This window comes from Somniosus microcephalus, chromosome 15, assembly GCF_052327205.1.
Source record: "Somniosus microcephalus isolate GS21.2 chromosome 15, FLI_Smic_1.0, whole genome shotgun sequence".
Taxonomy (NCBI): Eukaryota; Metazoa; Chordata; class Chondrichthyes; order Squaliformes; family Somniosidae; genus Somniosus; species Somniosus microcephalus.
This window is the reverse complement of record NC_141001.1, coordinates 47,614,711-47,638,221: the sequence shown is the minus strand read 5'-3', so window position 1 is coordinate 47,638,221 and position 23,511 is coordinate 47,614,711. Positions and strand designations below refer to the sequence as shown.

Sequence of the window (23,511 nt, the reverse complement as noted above, 5' to 3'; positions counted from 1 at the left end):
ACTTCCATCTGCTGGGTTCACAGTTGATTTCTTAAAGTAGCAGCTAATACATAAGATGCACACGTGAGCTTTTGCTCCATACAGCCTAGCAAGGGCCCCTTCCCCAATAACTTCTGGCCAATGGGCAACCCAATGGGTTAGATACTGGCTTTTTCCCCTCTGGGATCTGGTTCAAGTCCAGCCCAGACTGGCGAGATGAAAGGCTCCTTTGTCCACTGGCTGCAGCAGTCTTATGTGAAATGAGTTGGGGCAGTATCAATTCACTTTTTAGTGAGCATGGACCAATAGCACAAAACGGTCCTAATTTGGTACTAAACTGGCAATCTCCCTCATGCAAAGCTTAGTGTAGGAAATGGAAAATATCACACTTGTGCCATGGTGGGTAGTGTTCGGAGTTTGGGGATGAGACAGAGGGCAATGACTTCATATTAACCTGCACTCGAAGCTGACCATGGTTGCCTGAAGTGGGAAAGCGTTCTATTCGCCAGCATCAACATCCTGCCCCTTGTCGAGCACAAAGACTGTGCTGCTGCTGCTGCAAACCATTTCCCCATCCCCAGTAGGAGGCAGATTTGAGTAACAGACAACCATAGGATTCAAGGCGGCAACGATCCAGCCCATAATGACTCCAAGCACCAAGGAGCTCAAACCACATGCTGTGACGGGGCCAAGACTAGTCCCCAGCAACAGCAAGGGAACAATAAGAGGAAAATGAGCAATGTAATGGTACCATTGCCACCCTGGGGCTGTGTCATCCAGCCCGTCTCACTGGCATGACCTCAGTGGAAGTTGGGTACCACCAGCACTCAGAATTGAGGAAGGCGGTATTGGAATTTCATCACCGTCACTGAGAATAATAGGTTACAGACAGGGAAAGTAGCATTGACCTGGAGGTCCTAATTGTGTTTATTCATAGATTCAGAGAAATTTACGGCACAGAAGGAGGCCATTCAACCCATCGTGTCCGTGCCGGCTGAAAAAGGGCTCTCCAGCCTAATCCCACTTTCCAGCTCTTGGTCCATAGCCCTGTAGGTTACGGCACTTCAAGTGCACATCCAAGTACTTTTTAAATGTGATGAGGGTTTCTGTCTCTCCCATTCTTTCAGGCAATGAGTTCCAGACCCCACTGCCTTCTGGGTAAAAAAGTTCACGTCAGCTCCCCTCTAATCCGTCTACCAATTACTTTAAATCAATGCCCCCTGGTTTCTGATCTCTCTGCTAAGGGAAATAGGTCCTTCCTATCCACTCTATCTAGGCCCCTCATAATTTTATACACCTCAATTAAATCTCCCCTCAGCCTCCTCTATTCCAAAGAAAACAACCCCAGCCTATCCAATCTTTCCTCATAGCTAAAATTCTCCAGTCCTGGCAACATCCTCATAAATCTCCTCTGTACCCTCTCTAGTGCAATCACATCTTTCCTGTAACGTGGTGACCAGAACTGCACGCAGTCCTCTAGCTGTGGCCTAACTAGTGTTTTATACAGTTCAAGCATAACCTCCCTGCTCTTATATTCTGTGCCTCGGCTAATAAAGGAAAATATCCCGTATGCCTTCTTAACCACCTTATTTATCTACCTGTCCTGCTACCTTCAGGGATCTGTGGACATGCACTCCAAGGACCCTCTGTTCCTCTACACGTCTCAGTATCCTACCATTTATTGTGTATTCCCTTGCATTGTTAGCCCTCCCCACACTTTTCAGGATTGAATTTAATTTGCCACTTTTCTGCCCACCTGACCAGTCCATTGATATCTTCCTGCAGTCTACAGCTTTCTTCCTCACTACCAACCACACGGCCAATTTTTGTATCATCTGCAAACGTGTTAATCATGCCCCCTACATTGAAGTCTAAATCATTGATGTATACCACAAAAAGCAAGGGACATAGTACTGAGCCCTGCGGAACCCCACTGGAAACAGCTTTCCAGTCACAAAAACATCCGTCAACCATTACTCTTTGCTTCCTGCCACTGAGCCAATTTTGGATCCAACTTGCCACTTTCCCTTGGATCCCATGGGCATTTTTATGTATAATTTCCAGAATCTACCACCCACATTCATGGGATAAACTGTACTTCACCGTGAGCTCCATAGTCCCATCCAAATAAAGCATACCCCTCTGTACCCCAATCTGAGCCGTAAACTCACAGGATCAACCGTACCCCACTCTCAGTATAACAACACAGGCTGGACACTACCACTCCGTGTGCCCTTTGTACAGAGCACCCAGCTAAAGTACCCACTGCTCGAGGCTGATACTCACTGATGCTCAATCTGGAAGTTGAGGTGACCTGTGAACCAGTCGTTGAAGAACGACTGATGAACGTTACAAGTGGCATGCAACTGCAAGAGAAAATACAAGGGTTAGTGGTCCATTATGGTTACAAATACCATAAACTCTGCGACACAGACCCTAAATATAGCAAAATCTCGTCTGCTGCTAGTATGATGGTCAGTCACTACAGCCACTACTCTGGAGCGATACCCTACACCGGCACATTGGGTATCCTTTCAGACTAATGCATGGTGGGGAAAAAACAACAAAAGATCTATTCTCAGGGACAGGTCATTTACCGGTGGGGACAGTGTTTGAAACTACTCCAGGCTAATGGGATGAAAGTCTCCTGTCTGCCAGGTGCAAGGATCCTATCTATCTATATCTATATATAAAGGAATCGATCTGTCTGTCCTTCTGTCTGTCTGTCCTCACGTGTGCGTCTGTCCGGCTATGCGCTCGAAAGTTATAGAGCGTACCTACGCGCGCGTTACCTCCAAAGAAAGCTTACGCTTCCGGGACGCTCGTAAGCGTATTTACTTTTCGGTCGGACGATAATTGTTCGCACCTTATGCAAAAAACCTTCAAAATTAAACTCATTATCTGCTACTTAGCATTGATTGACTGACGTCAAGGTTCGACCAATCCTGTGCCGTCACGATTGACCAATCCTACAGTACGGTCCCCTGATGGTTGGCCAATCGGTGTGTGTGTGTGTGGGCGGGACTAATCGTTTTCATCTCAGGGATGTGGCAGCCATTGTTTCACTGCCATTACTTCAGCTTCCAGCTCAAACTACTTTGATCATCCAGCTTTGAAAAAGTTAGTATCTCTTTTAAAAATAACATAAGATTTACCAAAAACGTTTTATAAGTACTTTCACTTTCATCTTTCAAGGTATTAAAAGGTAGAAATGTTGCCCGGCAGCAGATTCACAAAGGGACACAGACAGGGCCCAAAAGCCTGGGACTCAATTTAAAATGTTGCCCGGCAGCAGATTCACAGAGGGACACAAACAGGGCCCAAAGCCTGGCACTTGATTTAAACCGCCCGGCCCAAAACAGCCCTGGCAAAGCTGGGCTCCCCCCAGCTAGTGTGAAATAAATTTGGGACAGTCTCAATCCAGTTTCTAGTGGGTATGACCACAGCACAAAGCTGTCGCTAATGAACAATCTCACAGAGAGGCCACAGGCTGGTTGGTGTTGAAAATGGAAACGGTCACACTGGTGCAGTAAGGGGCGCTCGTCTGAGGTTGGACTGAACCAGTTTTTGGGGCAAAGTAAAGGGGCTTTACTCTGCATCTAACCGTATTTGCCTGACCTGGGAGTGCTTGATGCTCAGATTGGGTGCCTGAAATAAAAAGTGTTCCATTCCCCAACAGTAATATCATGAGGAGGCGAGGGGGGGGGGAATGAATAAAATATATTTTAAAAAAGGAGAGATCCACTATTTGGATCCCTTTGAATTAAGTCCCAAAGAATTGCACCTTTAACATTCTGTATTTTTGAAATCTTTGTTTTTTGCTTAATACTTCAATTTAACCAATCAGAGTGAAGGAGGTTGAAGGAGTTATCAAGTTCCCCAGTCCAAGGGAATTGAATTAACGTTTACCCCCACGCCATTGCCCACCAGGATGCAGTATCAAACAGCTCAATGGGCGCTGTTGTCTAGCCGCTAACCCACAGCTCCACTGCCCATTCGCTTAGTGGGAGTGGGGACAAACCCTCACTTCAGGTGCTTGGTTAAGTTCAGTGAGTGGGGGACACGTCCTCAATCACAGGTCAGAGGAGCACCTCACAACAAAATTATAGCTGACCACACCTTCGATATACTGGGCGGTAAGACCCATTTTAGTTCCAATTATCATAATTACAGGCACAGCAACTCACTGACATCACATCATCACTGACACAATCCTCTCACCAATGCTCCCTGCAAACAAAAGGAATGGTAGCAATACTACAATGCACACAATCACCTGGCATTGAGGATGCCACTGTGTAATTGATAAGGCGCTAACTGATGGAATCAGCCACTTTCTTTTTTATTTTGTTCCCCCAAACATGGGCCAATCACTAGTTACCCTGAGGTGATGGTGGTGGTGGTGATGATGGTGGTGATGCTGATGGTGGTGATGGTGATGGTGGTGGTGATGATGATGGTGATGGTGATGATGGTGGTGATGGTGATGAGGGTGGTGATGGTGGTGGTGATGGTGGTGGTGATGGCGGTGGTGATGGTGGTGGTGATGGCGGTGGTGATGATGGTGGTGATGGTGGTGGTGGTGATGATGGTGGTGATGGTGATGATGATGGTGGTGATGGTGGTGATGATGGTGGTGATGGTGGTGGTGGTGGTGACGATGGTGGTGATGATGGTGGTGGTGATGGTGGTGATGATGGTGGTGATGGTGATGATGGTGGTGATGATGGTGGTGATGATGGTGGTGGTGATGGTGGTGGTGGTGATGATGGTGGTGATGGTGGTGATGATGGTGGTGATGATGGTGGTGGTGGTGATGGTGGTGATGGTGATGATGGTGGTGGTGATGATGGTGATGGTGGTGATGATGGTGGTGGTGGTGATGATGGTGATGATGATGGTGCTGATGGTGGTGGTGATGGTGGTGGTGGTGATGATGGTGGTGGTGGTGGTGATGATGATGGTGGTGATGATGGTGGTGATGATGGTGGTGGTGATGGTGGTGGTGATGGTGATGATGGTGGTGACGATGGTGGTGGTGATGGTGATGATGATGGTGGTGATGATGGTGGTGGTGGTGATGATGATGATGGTGGTGATGGTGGTGGTGATGGTGGTGATGATGGTGGTGATGGTGGTGGTGATGGTGATGGTGGTGGTGATGGTGGTGGTGATGATGGTGGTGGTGATGTTGGTGGTGGTGATGGTGGTGGTGATGATGGTGGTGATGGTGGTGGTGGTGATGATGGTGATGATGATGGTGCTGATGGTGGTGGTGATGGTGGTGATGATGGTGGTGGTGGTGATGGTGGTGATGGTGGTGGTGATGGTGGTGGTGATGGTGGTGGTGATGATGGTGGTGGTGATGTTGGTGGTGGTGATGGTGGTGGTGATGATGGTGGTGATGATGATGGTGGTGATGGTGGTGGTGGTGATGGTGGTGGTGATGATGGTGGTGATGGTGGTGGTGGTGATGATGGTGATGATGATGGTGCTGATGGTGGTGGTGATGGTGGTGATGATGGTGGTGGTGGTGATGGTGGTGGTGATGATGATGGTGGTGATGGTGGTGATGATGGTGGTGATGATGATGGTGGTGATGGTGGTGATGGTGGTGGTGGTGATGATGGTGATGATGATGGTGGTGATGATGGTGGTGGTGGTGATGATGGTGGTGATGATGATGGTGGTGATGGTGGTGGTGATGGTGGTGGTGATGGTGGTGGTGATGGTGACGATGGTGGTGGTGATGGTGATGATGATGGTGGTGATGATGGTGGTGGTGGTGATGGTGGTGGTGGTGATGATGATGGTGGTGGTGGTGATGATGGTGATGATGGTGGTGATGATGGTGGTGATGGTGGTGGTGATGATGGTGGTGATGGTGGTGGTGATGGTGGTGGTGGTGATGATGGTGATGGTGGTGATGATGGTGGTGGTGATGATGGTGATGATGATGGTGCTGATGGTGGTGGTGGTGATGGTGGTGATGATGGTGGTGGTGGTGATGATGGTGATGATGATGGTGCTGATGGTGGTGGTGATGGTGGTGATGATGGTGATGGTGGTGGTGATGGTGCTGATGATGGTGGTGATGATGGTGGTGGTGGTGATGATGGTGGTGGTGATGATGGTGATGATGATGGTGGTGATGGTGGTGATGATGGTGGTGATGATTTTGGTGATGATGGTGATGGTGGTGATGGTGATGATAGTGGTGATGATGGTGATGGTGGTGGTGGTGATGATGGTGGTGATGGTGATGATGGTGGTGATGGTGATGATGGTGGTGGTGATGGCGGTGATGATGGTGGTGATGATGATGGTGGTGATGGTGGTGGTGATGGTGGTGATGATGGCGGTGGTTGTGGTGATGGTGGTAATGTTGGTGGTGATGGTGATGGTGATGATGGTGGTGATGATGGTGGTGGTGGTGATGATGGTGGTGGTGGTGGTGGTGATGATGGTGGTGGTGATGATGGTGGTGATGATGATGGTGGTGGTGATGGTGGTGATGATGATGGTGGTGATGATGGTGGTGATAATGATGGTGGTGATGATGATGGTGGTGATGATGGTGGTGGTGATGCTGGTGATGGTCCTTCTGTTTCTGCAGTCTCTGTGGCGCTGATGCTCCCACAATCGGGGTAACCTTTTTTTTTTAAGTCTTGCTGGGCATCTTCATAGGGCAGAGTCAACTAAACAAAGTGGGACCAGAGTCACATGTGGGCCAGACTGAATAGAGGTGGCAGGTTCTACTTATGAAAACCTAGCAGCTTTTATGGTCATTTTTCTGGTGATAGCTCACAAATTACCAAAATTAAACTCCACTTCACAAATTGCAATGTTGGGATTTGAAGTCATGATGTCTGGTTGTTGGTCCAGCACTGTAAGTATTACACTCGCTCTCTCTGTCTCCACCGCCTGCAGCCTCCTTTTTCAGTTTAACCTATCTAGAACAGGGCCTGACCTGCTTTTCCTTAATTCTCTGGTACAGTTTCCAATCTCCTGTCCATAGTTCCCTGATAGAAATGTAACTAATGAATATCCTCCTGAGCTCTGTCAATTACAATATTTTGTGTGGAATATACTTGATTGACTGGTACAAACCTAAGGTATTGTAGAGTCAGCCTATAGAGATCAATAAGTTCAGTATACACTGGGCAATAATACAGTATGCCTATAGAGATCAATAAGTACTGTATACATTGGGCAATAATACAGTACCCATCTGATACTGTACAGCTCACGTCTGTCTCAGTGTCAGCTCCTATACTTGTACAGTACACAGTGGGTAACAAGGAATTCATTAGTCCTACTTGGTTACAAATATTAACCAGTGTGCATGAGTCTTTATTTTGTGTTAGTTATATCCCGTTATAGCAGAGGGACTGGTACTTGAGAGCAGCTACTCATACATTCAAAAGACCAGAGAAGTACAAATGTTACGCATCTTCTGTAGAAACAATACACGGCCTTCCCCCAACTGTCTTCTCTTGTTCCTCCAAAGCTCCAAAGATCCCACCTGCACACTCTGCCTCCTCCCTGCAGCCTCGGGCTCACCACTGTCCAACCTGTGGCCTTCGGGTCACATCCAGCCTCTAAGCTGTGACAGCCCAGCCCTCAAAGCCCAGGCAAATCAATCCCATTTGTGGTCGTCTTTCTTATACACCTGTTTGAATGTTGTGCCCTGGAGGTTTGGACAAGGCCGTTTTTAGGGTTGTTGCCTCACTGGTGGATAAACCCTACATCAGAACACCAAGATCTGCTCGTGTCAGGAACTTCAGGTATATGGAAGTCAATGGGATCATGGACTTAACTGCCCCGTAGGCTCCATGGTGCACATCGATGTGGCCTATGAAGACAAAAGCTCAGACACCCTGCCCGAGTGTACTATCTCCGACACTAACTTGTTCATTCCGAAGACCCTGTGGAACTCCTCACCTTTCTCAGCCTGTCCTTTCTTTCACAATCTACATGTTTTTAAAACCCAAACTGAATTTTTTATTTACCTCATCAGCTGTTTTACACTTTGGCACTATGGACACACATAGCATGCAATGTACATGAAAAGGTTTCCTAATAGACAGGAGCACCCCACTTAGGGCAGTGGCCTCTCACCTGCATGGTCAGCCAGTCCTCCTTCTGATCGTGGTCAATCGTCATGGGAATGTGATTCATCTGGGTCACCCACACAAACCAATTACTTTCCACAAACCTGCAGACAGGAACCATGGAATTATTCGTCAGAGGTGAGGAATGTGCTCCAGCAAAGTACTAATATAATTTAAAAACTTTAAATAAAACAAAAACACAGACCCCACTGCTATGGGATCCTCCCAGTGACGCTCTCACAAAGCTCCAAATCATTCAGAGCCATTTGCTCAATGGAAGCTCGAGGAATAGCACCTCTTCTTTCAATTAGTCACTTTACAACCTCAACATCGAGTGCAACAACTTCAGCTCATAACCACTGCTCCCATTTTTACAGACAGCAGATGCTGGTAACGATTCTGCCGTTGTCATTTACAGCTCCTCTACACCCATCTTTTGATTCCTTGCTTGTCCCATTATCACCCCCTTTTGTACCATCATCCATTTTGTCATTTAATCTCTCTTGTCTTTCACCCTAACACAGATATTCCCTTTTGTTCTTTTCTTCATAGAATCTATTATTAGGGATATGGTAACAGGGCACTTAGAAAATCATAATATGATTGGGCAGAGTCAACATGGATTTATGAAAGGGAAATCGTGTTTGACAAATCTATTAGAGTTTTTTGAGGGTGTAACTAGCAGGGAAGATAAGGGGGAGCCAGTGGATATAGTGTATTTGGATTTTCAGAAAGCATTCAATAAGGTGCCACAAGAGGTCATTACACAAAATTAGGGCTCATAGGATTTGGGGTAATATATTAGCATGGATTGAGGATTGGTTAACGGACAGAAAACAGAGTAGGGATAAACGGGTCATTTTCGGGTTGGCAGGCTGTAACTAGTGGGGTACCGCAAGGATCAGTGCTTCAGCTAGTCACAATCTATATCAATGACTTAGATGGGGGGACCGTGTGTAATGTATCCAAGTTTGTTGACAATACAAAAACCCGGTGGGAATGTAAGCTGTGAGGAGGATGCAAAGAGATATAGACAGGTTAAGTGAGTGGGCAAGAACAGGGCAGATGGACTATAATGTGGAGAAATGTGAAGTTATCCACTTTGGTAGGAAGAATAGAAAAGCAGGATATTTTTTAAATGGTGAGTGATTGGGAAATGTTGATATTCAGAGGGACCTGGATGTCCTTGTACAGGTAGATTATCCTTTATCCGAAAACCTTGGGACCAGCTGTGTTTCGGTTTTCGGAATTTTTCGGATTTCAGAAGGTTTTCATCTCCGTATCTGACAACAAACACTGTTGCTTAGCAACAGCTTGTAAACACTCGGGCCCTGCCTTGGAAGCGTCTCTGAAGCTGTTGCTAAGCTACAGAGACTTTTTCCACAGCCTGACTGTTTAAAAAAATGCTAGGGGAAGAAAAAAATGCTAGGGGAAGAAAAAAAAACTAACAAAACGACTGCTGATTTCTGCCGTTAGATCGAGGTTTCCGGCTCCCCCTGCTCCGTATCTGAATTCCTTGACTTAGCGGGGGTCTGGGGCTCGACTGCCGCCGCCAGTTGTGGGAAAGCCGGATATTGGCTGACTCCTACACTAAGCTGGCCCGCAAATCAGGTCGGGGGGAGGGGGGAAGAAAAGACTATCGGACGGGCCACTGCAGCTATCGGACGGGCCGCTGTATTGTTGGGTTCACTCTCCCGGTACCTCCTTCACACTGCCCAGCTCGGCCTGCAATCTCCTACCCAGGAGGGAACTCTGTGACCCTCTGCCCTGCTCACAGGGAAAGGCAGAGCTCCCGGACCACTCCTGTCATGTTTGGCACCACTTGGGTCATGTCGTGCGCATGACTTACGCTCCACGAAAAAACTTTCGGTTTTTAGAGGTTTTCGGAAGTGCGGATAAAGGATAGTCTACCTGTACACGGATCACTGGAAGTTAACATGCAGGTACAGCAAGCAATTAGGAAATCAAAAGGTATGTTAGCCTGTATTACAAAAGGATTAGAGTACAAGAGTAAAGAAGTCTTACTGCAATTATATAGGGCCTTGGTGAGACCACACCTGGAGTAGTGTGTACTGATTTGGTCTCCTTACTTAAGGAAGGATATACCTGCCTTAGAGGGAATGCAACAAAGGTTTACCTATGAGGAGAGATTGAGTAGACTAGGCTTATATTCCCTAGAATTTAGAACAATGAGAGGTGATCTCACTGAAACGTATAGGGGGAACAAATTCAGTTGCTTGCGCTTCCCGTTAGCGCCTTAAGAGGGCGCTAATGGGGCGCAAAGCAACTAGCACCCGGGTGCGGTGATGTTTGCGCCGCTCGCGAAATTAACTAGACATTTTGCGGTGGCGCTAAACACTACCGCCATGATCTCCTGCGCCGGCAGATCGTGACGTCAGTCGAGTGCGCAACGCCCCGGTAGTTCCCCGGACTGGATATTGAATGGCGCCCCCTGCCTTACCGCCTGCCGCTAGCAACGACAGGTTGAGGGGAGCTTTTTGCAGTCAGAAAGGGACTGGGGGAGCGCTATTTAAAGGCGACCGCTTCCTGCCTTTTTTTGTTGGTGACATTTTTGCACCACGTATTCTGAGAGAGAGAGAGAGACTTCTGGAGAGATTCAACGCTGTGTGATTGAGGTTTGGGTACTGAGCAGCACTTTGCAGGTTCATTTTGATTTGCTCTTCCTTGCTTCACCCGCGCTCTGAGGTAGCGCCTCGCTCCTCGGCATTTGCGCCTTAAGACAGGTGTGAAGCGCCTGATTTAGCACTCCAATCACCTCCAGGGGCGATAAAAGCCAAGTTTGCCGTTGGAGGCGATAATTAGCGCCAGGCGCTAAACTTTGCGCACGGCCGATAATGGCGCCCCAAACGTGGCGATACCGAATTTTTCCCCCATAAAATTCTTATAAGGTTTGACAGGGTAGATGCAGGGAGGATGTTTCCCCTGGCTGGGGTCTCTAGAACCAGGGGTCACAGTCTCAGAATAAGGGGTCCGCCATTTAGGACTGAGATGAGGAGAAGTTTCTTCACTCAAGGGGTTGTGAATCTTTGGAATTCTCTACCCCAGAGGGCTGAGGAGGCTCAGTCGTTGCATGTATTCAAGACAGAGATCGATAGATATTTGGATATTAAGGGAATCAAGGGATGTGGGGATAGTGTGGGAAGGTGGAGTTGAGGTAGAAGGTCAGCCATGATCTTATTGAATGGCGGAGCAGGCTCGAAGGGCCTAATGGCCTACTCCTGCTCCTATTTCTTATGTTCCCCCCCACTCCAATTTCCCTGCCTCTGTGCTTGCTTAAAACCTATTGGCCCAGAAACTCGGGTCTCCACGGGTGAGTACGCACGGGGTACTCACCCGTAAGCCCAATGGAAGTGCCGGTTTTGTGCATGCACTACGCATGCGCGAGAAACCGGCACTTCCGTTCCCCTGAAAGAAGGGGTTCAGAAGTCGAACGCGTGCGCAGGAGAGGCTGCGCGTGCGCATCGAACTTACGTTTCTTTTGCAGGTTTTCCCGGGAGGGTAAGTCTCCAGAAGTTACACTTTTAAAAAGCAACCGTAAGGCCTGCTTTTTACAAAGTAAGTGGTGAATTAATTAAAATTAAAACATTTTTTCCACAGGTTTATTATTTTTAAACACTTTAAAGAAAGGTAAGTTTATTTTTAGCCCCGTTAGAAAATGTAATTAATTTTTTCAAAAATTTAAATTATTGTTTAAAATAGTTATTTCATGTAATTTATAGTTTATTTTTAAAATGTGATGGTTTTTTAAAATTTATTTGAAGATTTAGTGATTTTTGGGGCTTATAGTATTTATAGGTTTGACAGCTCTTCCTGTCAAACTTATGAATGAAGCATTCCCTGCTACCATTGGCTCTCCATGGCCCACATGATCCCAGGGGACACATCGAACTAACTGCGCCCCTGGGATACGCAAGCACTGCGCGCCGGCAGTTGGAGGAGGCCCAGGATCAGAATCTCATGCGGGCCCACAGCACAATGGCCGGAGCGGTAGGTAAGTGCAGGTCGGGGGCTTGCACCCGCGGGAAGCCCCCGACCCGAATTTCTGGGCAAATACATCTAACATTTTCCAGTTCTGACAAAAGGTCACCGGCCTGAAATGTTCATTCTGTTTCGCTCTCCACAGATGCTGCCTGACCTACTGAGTATATCCAGCATTTTCTGTTTATCACTCAGAGGCATACTATCTTACACGGTGAATAGTGAGGCCTGATATGGCTGCCTGCCAAACTATCCTAGGAACAGGAGTAGGCCATTCAGCCTTTTGGGCCTGCTCCATCATTTAATTAGATCATGGCTGCTCTGTACCTCAACTGCATTTACCCACCTTTGCTCCATATCGCTTGATATTCTTGTCTAAAAAATCTCTCAGTCTTGAAAGCTCCAAATGTCCCAGCATCCACAGCCTTTTGGGGGAGTGAGTTCCAGATTTATACTATCCTGTGTGAGAAAAAAGTGCTTCCTGATTTCACTCCTGAATGGCCCAGCTCTAATTTTAAGATTATGCCCCCTGGTTCTGAATTCCTACACCAGAGGAAATAGTCTGACTTTTCACTGTATCTACGCTATCAAATCCCTTTATCATTTTAAATACCGTGATTAGATCACCCCTCAACCTCATTATTTAGCCCTTTAAGCATTCTGGTGAATCTGCGCTGCACCCCTCCCAAGGCCAATATCTCTTTCCTGAGATGCGGTGCCCAGAAATGAACTCAGTACTCCAGATATGGTCTGACCAAGGCCCTGTACAACTGAATCATCACTTCCTCACGTTTGTATTCCTGCTCCCTTGAGATAAAGGTCAACATTCCATTAGCCTTTTGATTTTTTTTTTGTACCTGTGCATTAGCTTTTAGTGATTTATGTTCCTGGACACCCAAATCCTTTTGCTCCTTCACAGTTCCTAGTCTCTCATCATTAAGAAAATATTCCGATTTGTCTTTCTTGGATCCAAAGTGGATGACCTCATACATCCCCACATTGAACTCTATCTGCCATAGTTTTTGCCAACTTACTTAGTCTGTCTATGTTCCTTTGTGTTTAGTAGGGCACTGGGTCTCCCAAGCCTGCGTCTCGCGGGGGCCCCAAGCCTGGGTCTCATGGCAGGGGCCCAAGTCTGGGTCTCATGGCAGGGCCCCAAGACTGGGTCTCATGGCAGGGCCCCAAGCCTGGGTCTCATGGCGGGGCCCCAAGCCTGGGTCTCATGGCGGGGCCCCAAGCCTGCGTCTCGCGGGGGCCCCAAGACTGGGTCTCATGGCGGGGCCCCAAGTCTGGGTCTCATGGCAGGGCCCCAAGACTGGGTCTCATGGCAGGGCCCCAAGCCTGGGTCTCATGGCGGGGCCCCAAGCCTGCGTCTCGCGGGGGCCCCAAGACTGGGTCTCATGGCGGGGCCCCAAGCCCGGGTCTCATGGCAGGGCCCCAAGCCTGGGTCTCATGGCGGGGCCCAAGCCTGGGTCTCATGGCAGGGCCCCAAGTCTGGGTCTCATGGCAGGGCCCCAAGACTGGGTCTCATGGCGGGGCCCCAAGTCTGGGTCTCATGGCGGGGCCCCAAGTCTGGGTCTCATGGCGGGGCCCCAAGCCCGGGTCTCATGGCAGGGCCCCAAGACTGGGTCTCATGGCGGGGCCCCAAGTCTGGGTCTCATGGCGGGGCCCCAAGTCTGGGTCTCATGGCGGGGCCCCAAGCCCGGGTCTCATGGCAGGGCCCCAAGACTGGGTCTCATGGCGGGGCCCCAAGACTGGGTCTCATGGCGGGGCCCCAAGTCTGGGTCTCATGGCGGGGCCCCAAGCCCGGGTCTCATGGCAGGGCCCCAAGACTGGGTCTCATGGCGGGGGCCCCAAGTCTGGGTCTCATGGCGGGGCCCCAAGTCTGGGTCTCATGGCGGGGCCCCAAGCCCGGGTCTCATGGCAGGGCCCCAAGACTGGGTCTCATGGCAGGGCCCCAAGACTGGGTCTCATGGCGGGGCCCCAAGCCCGGGTCTCATGGCAGGGCCCCAAGACTGGGTCTCATGGCAGGGCCCCAAGCCTGGGTCTCATGGCAGGGCCCCAAGCCTGGGTCTCATGCGGGGCCCAAGCCTGGGTCTCATGGCGGGGCCCCAAGTCTGGGTCTCATGGCAGGGCCCCAAGTCTGGGTCTCATGGCGGGGCCCCAAGCCTGGGTCTCATGGCAGGGCCCCAAGACTGGGTCTCATGGCAGGGCCCCAAGCCTGGGTCTCATGGCGGGGCCCAAGCCCGGGTCTCATGGCAGGGCCCCAAGCCTGGGTCTCATGGCGGGGCCCAAGCCTGGGTCTCATGGCAGGGCCCCAAGTCTGGGTCTCATGGCAGGGCCCCAAGACTGGGTCTCATGGCGGGGCCCCAAGTCTGGGTCTCATGGCGGGGCCCCAAGTCTGGGTCTCATGGCGGGGCCCCAAGCCCGGGTCTCATGGCAGGGCCCCAAGACTGGGTCTCATGGCGGGGCCCCAAGTCTGGGTCTCATGGCGGGGCCCCAAGTCTGGGTCTCATGGCGGGGCCCCAAGCCCGGGTCTCATGGCAGGGCCCCAAGACTGGGTCTCATGGCGGGGCCCCAAGACTGGGTCTCATGGCGGGGCCCCAAGTCTGGGTCTCATGGCGGGGCCCCAAGCCCGGGTCTCATGGCAGGGCCCCAAGACTGGGTCTCATGGCGGGGCCCCAAGTCTGGGTCTCATGGCGGGGCCCCAAGTCTGGGTCTCATGGCGGGGCCCCAAGCCCGGGTCTCATGGCAGGGCCCCAAGACTGGGTCTCATGGCAGGGCCCCAAGACTGGGTCTCATGGCGGGGCCCCAAGCCCGGGTCTCATGGCAGGGCCCCAAGACTGGGTCTCATGGCAGGGCCCCAAGCCTGGGTCTCATGGCAGGGCCCCAAGCCTGGGTCTCATGCGGGGCCCAAGCCTGGGTCTCATGGCGGGGCCCCAAGTCTGGGTCTCATGGCAGGGCCCCAAGTCTGGGTCTCATGGCGGGGCCCCAAGCCTGGGTCTCATGGCAGGGCCCCAAGACTGGGTCTCATGGCGGGGCCCCAAGTCTGGGTCTCATGGCGGGGCCCCAAGCCCGGGTCTCATGGCGGGGCCCCAAGTCTGGGTCTCATGGCGGGGCCCCAAGCCTGGGTCTCATGGCGGGGCCCCAAGCCCGGGTCTCATGGCGGGGCCCCAAGTCTGGGTCTCATGGCGGGGCCCCAAGTCTGGGTCTCATGGCGGGGCCCCAAGCCCGGGTCTCATGGCAGGGCCCCAAGTCTGGGTCTCATGGCAGGGCCCCAAGCCCGGGTCTCATGGCGGGGCCCCAAGTCTGGGTCTCATGGCGGGGCCCCAAGTCTGGGTCTCATGGCGGGGCCCCAAGCCCGGGTCTCATGGCAGGGCCCCAAGTCTGGGTCTCATGGCGGGGCCCCAAGCCTGGGTCTCATGGCGGGGCCCCAAGCCCGGGTCTCATGGCGGGGCCCCAAGTCTGGGTCTCATGGCGGGGCCCCAAGCCCGGGTCTCATGGCGGGGCCCCAAGCCTGGGTCTCATGGCAGGGCCCCAAGTCTGGGTCTCATGGCGGGGCCCCGAGCCCGGGTCTCATGGCGGGGCCCCAAGCCTGGGTCTCATGGCGGGGCCCAAGTCTGGGTCTCATGGCAGGGCCCCAAGTCTGGGTCTCATGGCGGGGCCCAAGTCTGGGTCTCATGGCAGGGCCCCAAGTCTGGGTCTCATGGCGGGGCCCCAAACCCGGGTCTCATGGCGGGGCCCCGAGTCTGGGTCTCATGGCGGGGCCCCGAGTCTGGGTCTCATGGCGGGGCCCAAGTCTGGGTCTCATGGCGGGGCCCCAAGCCCGGGTCTCATGGCGGGGCCCCAAGCCTGGGTCTCATGGCAGGGCCCCAAGTCTGGGTCTCATGGCGGGGCCCTGAGCCCGGGTCTCATGGCGGGGCCCCAAGCCTGGGTCTCATGGCGGGGCCCAAGTCTGGGTCTCATGGCAGGGCCCCAAGTCTGGGTCTCATGGCGGGGCCCAAGTCTGGGTCTCATGGCAGGGCCCCAAGTCTGGGTCTCATGGCGGGGCCCCAAACCCGGGTCTCATGGCGGGGCCCCGAGTCTGGGTCTCATGGCGGGGCCCCGAGTCTGGGTCTCATGGCGGGGCCCAAGTCTGGGTCTCATGGCAGGGCCCCAAGTCTGGGTCTCATGGCGGGGCCCCAAACCCGGGTCTCATGGCGGGGCCCCGAGTCTGGGTCTCATGACGGGGCCCCAAGTCTGGGTCGCGCGGGGGCCCAAGCCTGGGTCTCATGGCAGGTGGGCAGTCCTAGTTAATCTTGCCAGTTTGTCCTGGGGTTGCCACTGGCAGTGCCTGACCTGCCCTTTGGGAGCTGGCGGCTCCAGCTTCTTATTAAATAGAGAACGAGAAACAGGCAGTGAGACAGAAATAAATAGATGTAGTGAGCCTGTAACAGCGTTGAATAAACAAAGGTACAAATCAATGCGCGAGCCTTAGTGGGTGGAGGAAGTGTTGAATAAAGGCTACTTCGAAACTACAGCATTTAGCATAAAGAATAAAGATTGGATTCTCAGTGGCAGCGTGCGGCAGCTGTTATAACATTACATCAGCTGAAGTGATCAAGATAAACACGTGCCATGTAGACAGTCTGACTAAGTGTAAGAATAAATTGTTCATTTATATTAGACACAGTCGCTGTGCGGAGATTGAGGGGGAGAAAAATAAGCAGAAAGACAGAAATAAAGAGAGGTAGTGAATGGGAAACTAAAAGACGGACAGAGAAAAGAGAGAGGGGGAGAGACATGTAGAGCAAACCGTGTACAGAGCCATTGGAGAAAGGCCTCACCATTGCCTGAGTCTATTCAAACATATTAATTCAAGGAGAGTGAAAAACCCCACACCCACAGCCAGTTCCCACGTAGCCACAGCTATGACAGGCATTTGTTAATGGGTGGTTAACGTACTCCAGACTCACAGCACCAATTATTGCAATTGTTGCAGCAGACAAATAACCAAATAATGTGGTTAGTAACATGACATAGGAGCCCCACCTCACAAGGAAGAACATAGTCAGGAATCCTTGGATTCCGAGCAGTGGGATGTAAGTTAGGCTGACACGGATGTAGAAAGACACCATCCAGGCCAAATCCTGTGAAGGGCAAGAAACAAATCACTTTTTAAATTAACCATTATTTTTCTTTCCAGTTTCACTACTCCTCTCCTGAAGGTGTTGACTGGTCCTAGGGTTCAAGGTCCACAGGCAGCAGCTGCCCTCTGCCACCTCACCCGAGTGCCTATTCTTCAAAGGTGAGCCGAGACAGCAGGCTGTTGAAGCATTGGGGAGAGGAGTGGGAGCGGAATCACAGCTGATCCTATCCTCACCAATCCTGTACTCAATCAGAAGTTACAGGACCACAACCTCCCCTTTAATAGTGAGCTGGAGCCCTTTATGAGCTACCCACTCACTGGATTTTACACTCCCAGCCAAATGTGGTACAGGCCAAACTCGCTAGGAAAGTTTTTCCTGTGTCAATAGATTACTCAAATTAGGGCAAAATTTGGCACTTCTGAACTGAGTGTGCAGGTGAACCTGTGTTATACCTTCCCCATCATTACTGAATATAACAGTTATACCTCATTGGGCATTAATGAACATAGCAGCACATAATCCCCTGGCATTACTGAATATCCAGTTATACCAGCCTAAGGTGTTACTGAATAGAACAGTTACACCCCCCAATCATTGCAGAGTATACCAGTAATACCCTCCCCCCCAGCGTTACCCAATATAACAGTTATACTAGTATATTATTAAATATACCAGTTGTACCCCTATACCCCAGGCATTACTTAATGACTTCAGCAGCAGTCACATGATAGCAATCAGGAGCAGGAACCCTGGCTGATTTTTCCCCTCCTTAACCCAGTAATCCTGAGGGAACTGTAGCACCCATACCACTGTTCAAGTGAGATCACCTAAGTTAGCACAGAGCAGGGATGGAGGCTGGCATCTTTTGGTCCGACTGGCTCAGTACACATCAGGCAATGCATTTAGCCACTAGGCCATTGGGAGAGTTATTTTCAGATCACAAGTAAAGTGTTGAGAGAATTGAAGTCAGGGTTGAACAAGTACCCAGGAGGCTGCTGGGAAATACTCACCACCCACTGCTTCCGTTGCACAGCAAAGTAAAAGATGTACCACTGGAAGTAGAGGGGGAGCAGTGCTGGAGGCCCGACTGCGAGAGAAAGAGAAAGAAAAGGAATTTAGAATTGAAGAACCATAGCAGCGTTGTGATATACTGGTATCGACCGTCAGCCGTGATCTTACTGGTGTCAGTAGCACTGAACCATTACTGCACATACCACTGCCTCACCTACCATCGTACGAGTTCATTACAATTTCTTCCGTCAGCTAGCGCACAGGAGGCACAAATACAGATGTTATGCCCGTCGTTTGTCCCCTGATGTGCCACACCCAACACTCATCATTGTACATCATTTTGCACTCGTGCCAAATATCAGAAATACCAGTCATGGCAAAAATAGCAGCAGGGGAGAAGGAAAAAAAATCGGGGTATAGAGTGGAGCTGGGAGATCATGAAGGCTGCACTTGCTGATACAAACAGGAGCAGTGCAATTGGCACGCAGTCAAAACCCTGGGTAATGCGCAAGTGTGACCATGAATTTTGATCAAGAAAAACCAGTCTGGGTATTTGAAAAGATACAGTGAGCTACAGGGGATGTTCAGACAGCCGTCCCACTGCATTGGGTCCAAGAAAAGAGGAACCCCTCCGAAACAGACAAGAGGCCAAAGCCCAGCTCTGAGGGAGGAGAGGGTTAGCCTGTATGGAACCACGATAGCTTAGGGTACTAAAAAGAAGTTTATGTTGGATCGGGGGAAGAGGAAACACTTTCCATTTCAGGTACCAAACACTCGGAGGTCAGAGATAGCACATCTCAGTATCTGTGTAGGTTCAGTGTGTAAATAGTGGATGAATTCCACTTCCATTTCAACTGCTCCACCTTCACATAGCCCCACATCTGTAATTTCCATAGGAGTTCTCCCAATCTCCCGCTTTAACTTCGGTGGACCCCTGGAGAAACAGCTGAAATGCCGTTTTCCCCAGGGTTTCCGCTGACCTTCCTTCGAAGTTACGGCGGGTGTTCAGTGAGCCCCCAACGGAGATTCACTCCCCACCTCCCACTTCAAGTGTTTGGGTAGCCCAGTATTGCAATCACAGGTCATATTAGGTCAAGACTGGAGTCGTGTCCTGTCACAGCTAGACTGGACTGCATCCAGATCACAGTGGTGAAAAGATCAAGTCTGATACTCAGGGCCCTTTCGAAGAATAGTTTAGAGTTTGTTTTAAAAAACTTTCTCAACCTTCTGATAGGTTAGTGGGTAACTGCATTGCTGATGTCTGGCAATGAGTGAGTGCATTGCCTGGTGGGTAGGGCTAATGCATTTAAACCTAGACGGTCATAGGTTCAATCTCCAGTCTGTGCTGAGTTAGCCGATTTCAGCGACAGGGGGCGCCACAATTCACCTCAGTGCACTTGGTCCAGCGAGGGAAAATCGGACAGGTTCCGGCTCCTGATTGGCATCCAGTGACCCCCCTGTTGGAAAGTGCGTATGCGCGGATATTGGGTAAAGACAAGATCAGGCTCAGCTGTAATGCCCTCCATGGCCAAACAGCATGCTAGCAGTCAATGTCTTGGCTCAGACACGTGGAATGGCCACTTGGGAGATGTACCACAGGCCTGCCGACACCCACAGAACCAAAACCAAGTAAAAGTCAGTACATTCAGAGAGGAGAGAAAGGGAGAGAAAATGGGAGAAAAAAATTAAATAAACTTTTGCACAAAGAATTTTATTTAATCCTAAAGATTATAAACACGTCGGGTTGAAGAGCTGAACTTTTGAATGTAGACGCGTGCCTGGTGCGGCGTAAGGCTTCTTGTCACATTTCTGGCTCCAAGTACATGCCCTCGAAATGAATTAATTCACAGCAAATACGTATCTGAGCAAATCTTGCACGGTTCACAGGCCACAGCCTGTGTGAGGTACACACTGAAAATCCACACTCTGCACACCGGCTTAATTTATAGGGAAGTCAGGAGAGGAAGTTGGCCAATCAACGAGAGGGGAAAGGAATCTCACCACAGCAAGATACATCAGGAGATCTGAACTAACAGAGGCAGAGTGTCAGGCTGCCTGGGGCCGTGGGTGGGAACCCACTGAGGAGCACGAGCTGTGCTGTGGGCACCTTCTGCACAAAACAGCCCACATCAAACTTCCACAGACACACACAAACCTTATACATAGCGCTCAGGCAGGCCAGCTTTTTCAGCAGCTCTCGATGCTCGTTCCTTGTATTCATTTTTATTAACCACTTCATTGCCCACTTTAGATTTTACGCACAAGGCCACATAAACCACAGCAGGGTCACGATTCCACCCCCCCTCCCAGTTTCAATTGGCCGCATTAAACGAAAAACTGGACGGTAAAGGCTCATTTATATTCATTTGCGCTCCCCCGCCCTTAACATTAATGGAATACACGGTGCTCCCGCCTAACCAATAAAAGGGGCACCATTCCAGTGTAGGGTTTGGCCGGTGCCAACATCAGTGGGTGCATGTGCCTCAAGGATTTTTAAAATGGATATGTACCCTTTTAAAATGGAGACGCACGTGGGCTGTGTTTTAAAAATGGAGTTTGGACTTTTGGACTTTAAAAGGGACTGCCTGTTGGTTTCTGTGAAGATAGCAGGAACTGTCTGTCTTTTGGGTTGCCATGGGTCCTGTCTCAACTCTGACATCATGAAAGGCAGGAGCCTTTTCATATTCAAACTTGTGTGATTTGGGGAAAACCACCTTTTGTCCATGGAGCCAGGATGTCTGGATGGACAATGAGGTTTACAGGCCAAAAGTAACACCTCAGGACTCTTTCAATGAAGGAGCAGTCAAGAACATAACAAACACTTGGAGAACTGCTCATCTACAGTAATGGCCTACCATTGTTTTCTTCAAGATAACCAATCCAAGACAGAGACATCACCAGGTAAACCAACTAGCATCTCTGCGACCATGGTAACCAGGAATAGCCCAGCAAGTTTTGTGCATTATACGGGGTATAAACAGGGCTTGCCTGCTTACTTTTCCTCTACCATCTGGGACAGGGGTTACCATCTGTAACAGGGTTCTCCGTGTAACTACGTATTCGTCAACTCTCCAGGAACGCTTGAAGTGAGTGCCTCGTCGTACCGCCTGAATGTAACTCTCTAGGCCCTATCGCATGCCTCTGTTAGGCACGGTTTTGTCTCTGGAGTCGAACGGAGCCGGCACCGCGTGAATCAATGACAAGGGCTGGTAATTATATCCAACTTACACCTCTAGAAATCCCCAGGACCGCCCGCGTGTTTTGCTGCTGAGGAACTGCAAGTGTCCAAGACGCAGGCTAGCACGTGTGTGTGTGTGTGAGGAGGCTTCCAAGTGTGGGTTCTGACCAAACCGGGAGAGGGGTTTAGTTAGAAGGGTTTTTCCATTTTCTAGGCTTAGATTCTGGGAAGGGGTTGGTTCGGCGTAACCAACAGGGTGGGTATTTTAGTCTAAAGTTATAAGCTAGTGTCCACGGTCACCTACTCGTTCTGCCGTAAGTGAGAGGAGTAGGGATTGTCGTTTTTGTGAGTGTAATAAAAGGAATCGATCTTTGACCAACCTGAACCGTTTCGTTTTGTCTGAATCATTTATAATCTATCCATAGTAACTCCTTGGGTCCAAACATGGGGGTTGTGGTTCGTGGTATAATTCGGAAGACCAACCGGGTGGCATCCGGTCACGGCCGGGTTACACAGTAATCCCGCTGGGGACGCTGCACATCGGGCATAGGAGAAGACCTATCTGGCCTTGGTCTCTCTCTCTGTGTGGGATTACCCGCTAATCGACGGGCTGGGCAGGGACTATTGGCATAAGCTCCTGCCGTCCAAGGGAAACAACCCAAACTGGGGAGTTTTTGTGGCACGGGTCGACTCAAGGGAGTCATAGAAACACGGGGCATGCAAAAACACCCTATACCAGCTCAATCTGTGGAGGGATGAGACGCCTCTTCTGCTCAGCCAACTGAAGAGTGAGGCGCCGTTCCTGCGCAGCCAAAGAAGGGAGGGTCCCCCAACTGTCAAGTGAATGGTGCCCTCTACCTTCTGGTCCCAGCACTTTCTCCAGGTCTCGGCCGTTTGCTGTATTAGTGGTGAAATTAGGGTTAATTCCTGCCTTGAACTGTTACAATTTGGGCCCTTTCCCATTTCTCTATTCGTGTTCACTGTAAAATGCAATTTCTATAGATTGACTCATGTTCATTGTGAACTGAAACTTGCAACTTAAAGCATGTTGTGAATGGGAAAAGCGTGCCAGGCTTCATAATGACCATTTTATTCAGTTATTTCACACCAGAGATTGCACAGCTTTCCCACTGTGCACTGCTGTCCTCTCTGATCGGTGGGAAAACGCCACACGCTCAGACTATATAGTTCAAGCTAAAACTATGGGTCTAATTTAATGCCCAGCCTGCACTCATAATGAGTCCCCGACCTAGGAAAAAGGGTTGGGGCTGGGAATGGCGGGGCAGGCACAAGTATTGAAAGAGCTCATTTCAGAAGCAGCTAACAGAGTTTCATTTTAAATTCACATTTATCATAGTTTAAAAATGCATAATAAAGCTGTAATACAGAACTGGTATAATGATGGCTGTGCTTCTGTCACACTCACCACTGCGGTGAGAGTACATGGTGGAGGGGCTATCTAACTATTATCTACCATAGTTCACACATCTAAAAGACATCAATAAACTTGCAGAATGGGCAATTAATTGGCAAATGGATTTCAATATAGATAAGCGTGAGGTGGTACATTTTGGTAGGAAGAATAAGGAGGCCACTTACTCCTTGGAAAACAAGGCCTAGAAATTCGGTGGGGTTAGCGCCCAATTAGAGGCGTTAGAGGGCCTTGCACCAGAATTATAGCCGCGATCGAAATTGCGTTGGGCCCTACCATCGGCGTTAGCCGGTAGCGCTGCGCCGGCACCGATGACGTCATCGGTGTGCGCAGCGTCCCGGTTGCCGTGGTAACGCGGCCGGACGCCCAAATTCAGTTGCGGCCGCCTCGCCCGTGGCAGCCGCAACCAACGATTGTTCAACGGGATGTTGCAGCACGTAGCGCCGGCGCATTAAGGTGGAGCGGCGGCCGGCCGCTTTCCCGGCGGCCGCCTGCCCGCACCTCCCTCCCCGGACTCCTCCACCACCCCCCCGCGGCACTGATGTGTGTGGCCCGCGAGCCCGGCACTTCTCCGAGGTGCCGGGCTCATTTGTCGGGCGAATCGACCGGTCAGCGGTCGGCTGCAGGCAGCTCCTCCTTAACAGAAGGAGGAGGCCTGCAGTACCCCAG

At 50.6% G+C, this 23,511-nt stretch overlaps 1 protein-coding gene across 1 annotated transcript in view; it reads right to left on the bottom strand.

The window, feature by feature from the left end:
- Positions 1–23,511, bottom strand: part of LOC147106709 (acyl-CoA (8-3)-desaturase-like) — a 113,800-nt gene that overhangs the window by 8,633 nt on the left and 81,656 nt on the right. Inside the window, exons 7-10 of the mRNA XM_086007765.1 lie at positions 18,232–18,308; positions 17,124–17,221; positions 8,101–8,197; positions 2,266–2,345 (exon numbers count right to left, since the gene is read on the bottom strand). Of these exons, the coding sequence (XP_085863891.1) occupies positions 2,266–2,345; positions 8,101–8,197; positions 17,124–17,221; positions 18,232–18,308 (352 nt within the window). The remainder of the gene's footprint in view (positions 1–2,265; positions 2,346–8,100; positions 8,198–17,123; positions 17,222–18,231; positions 18,309–23,511) is intronic.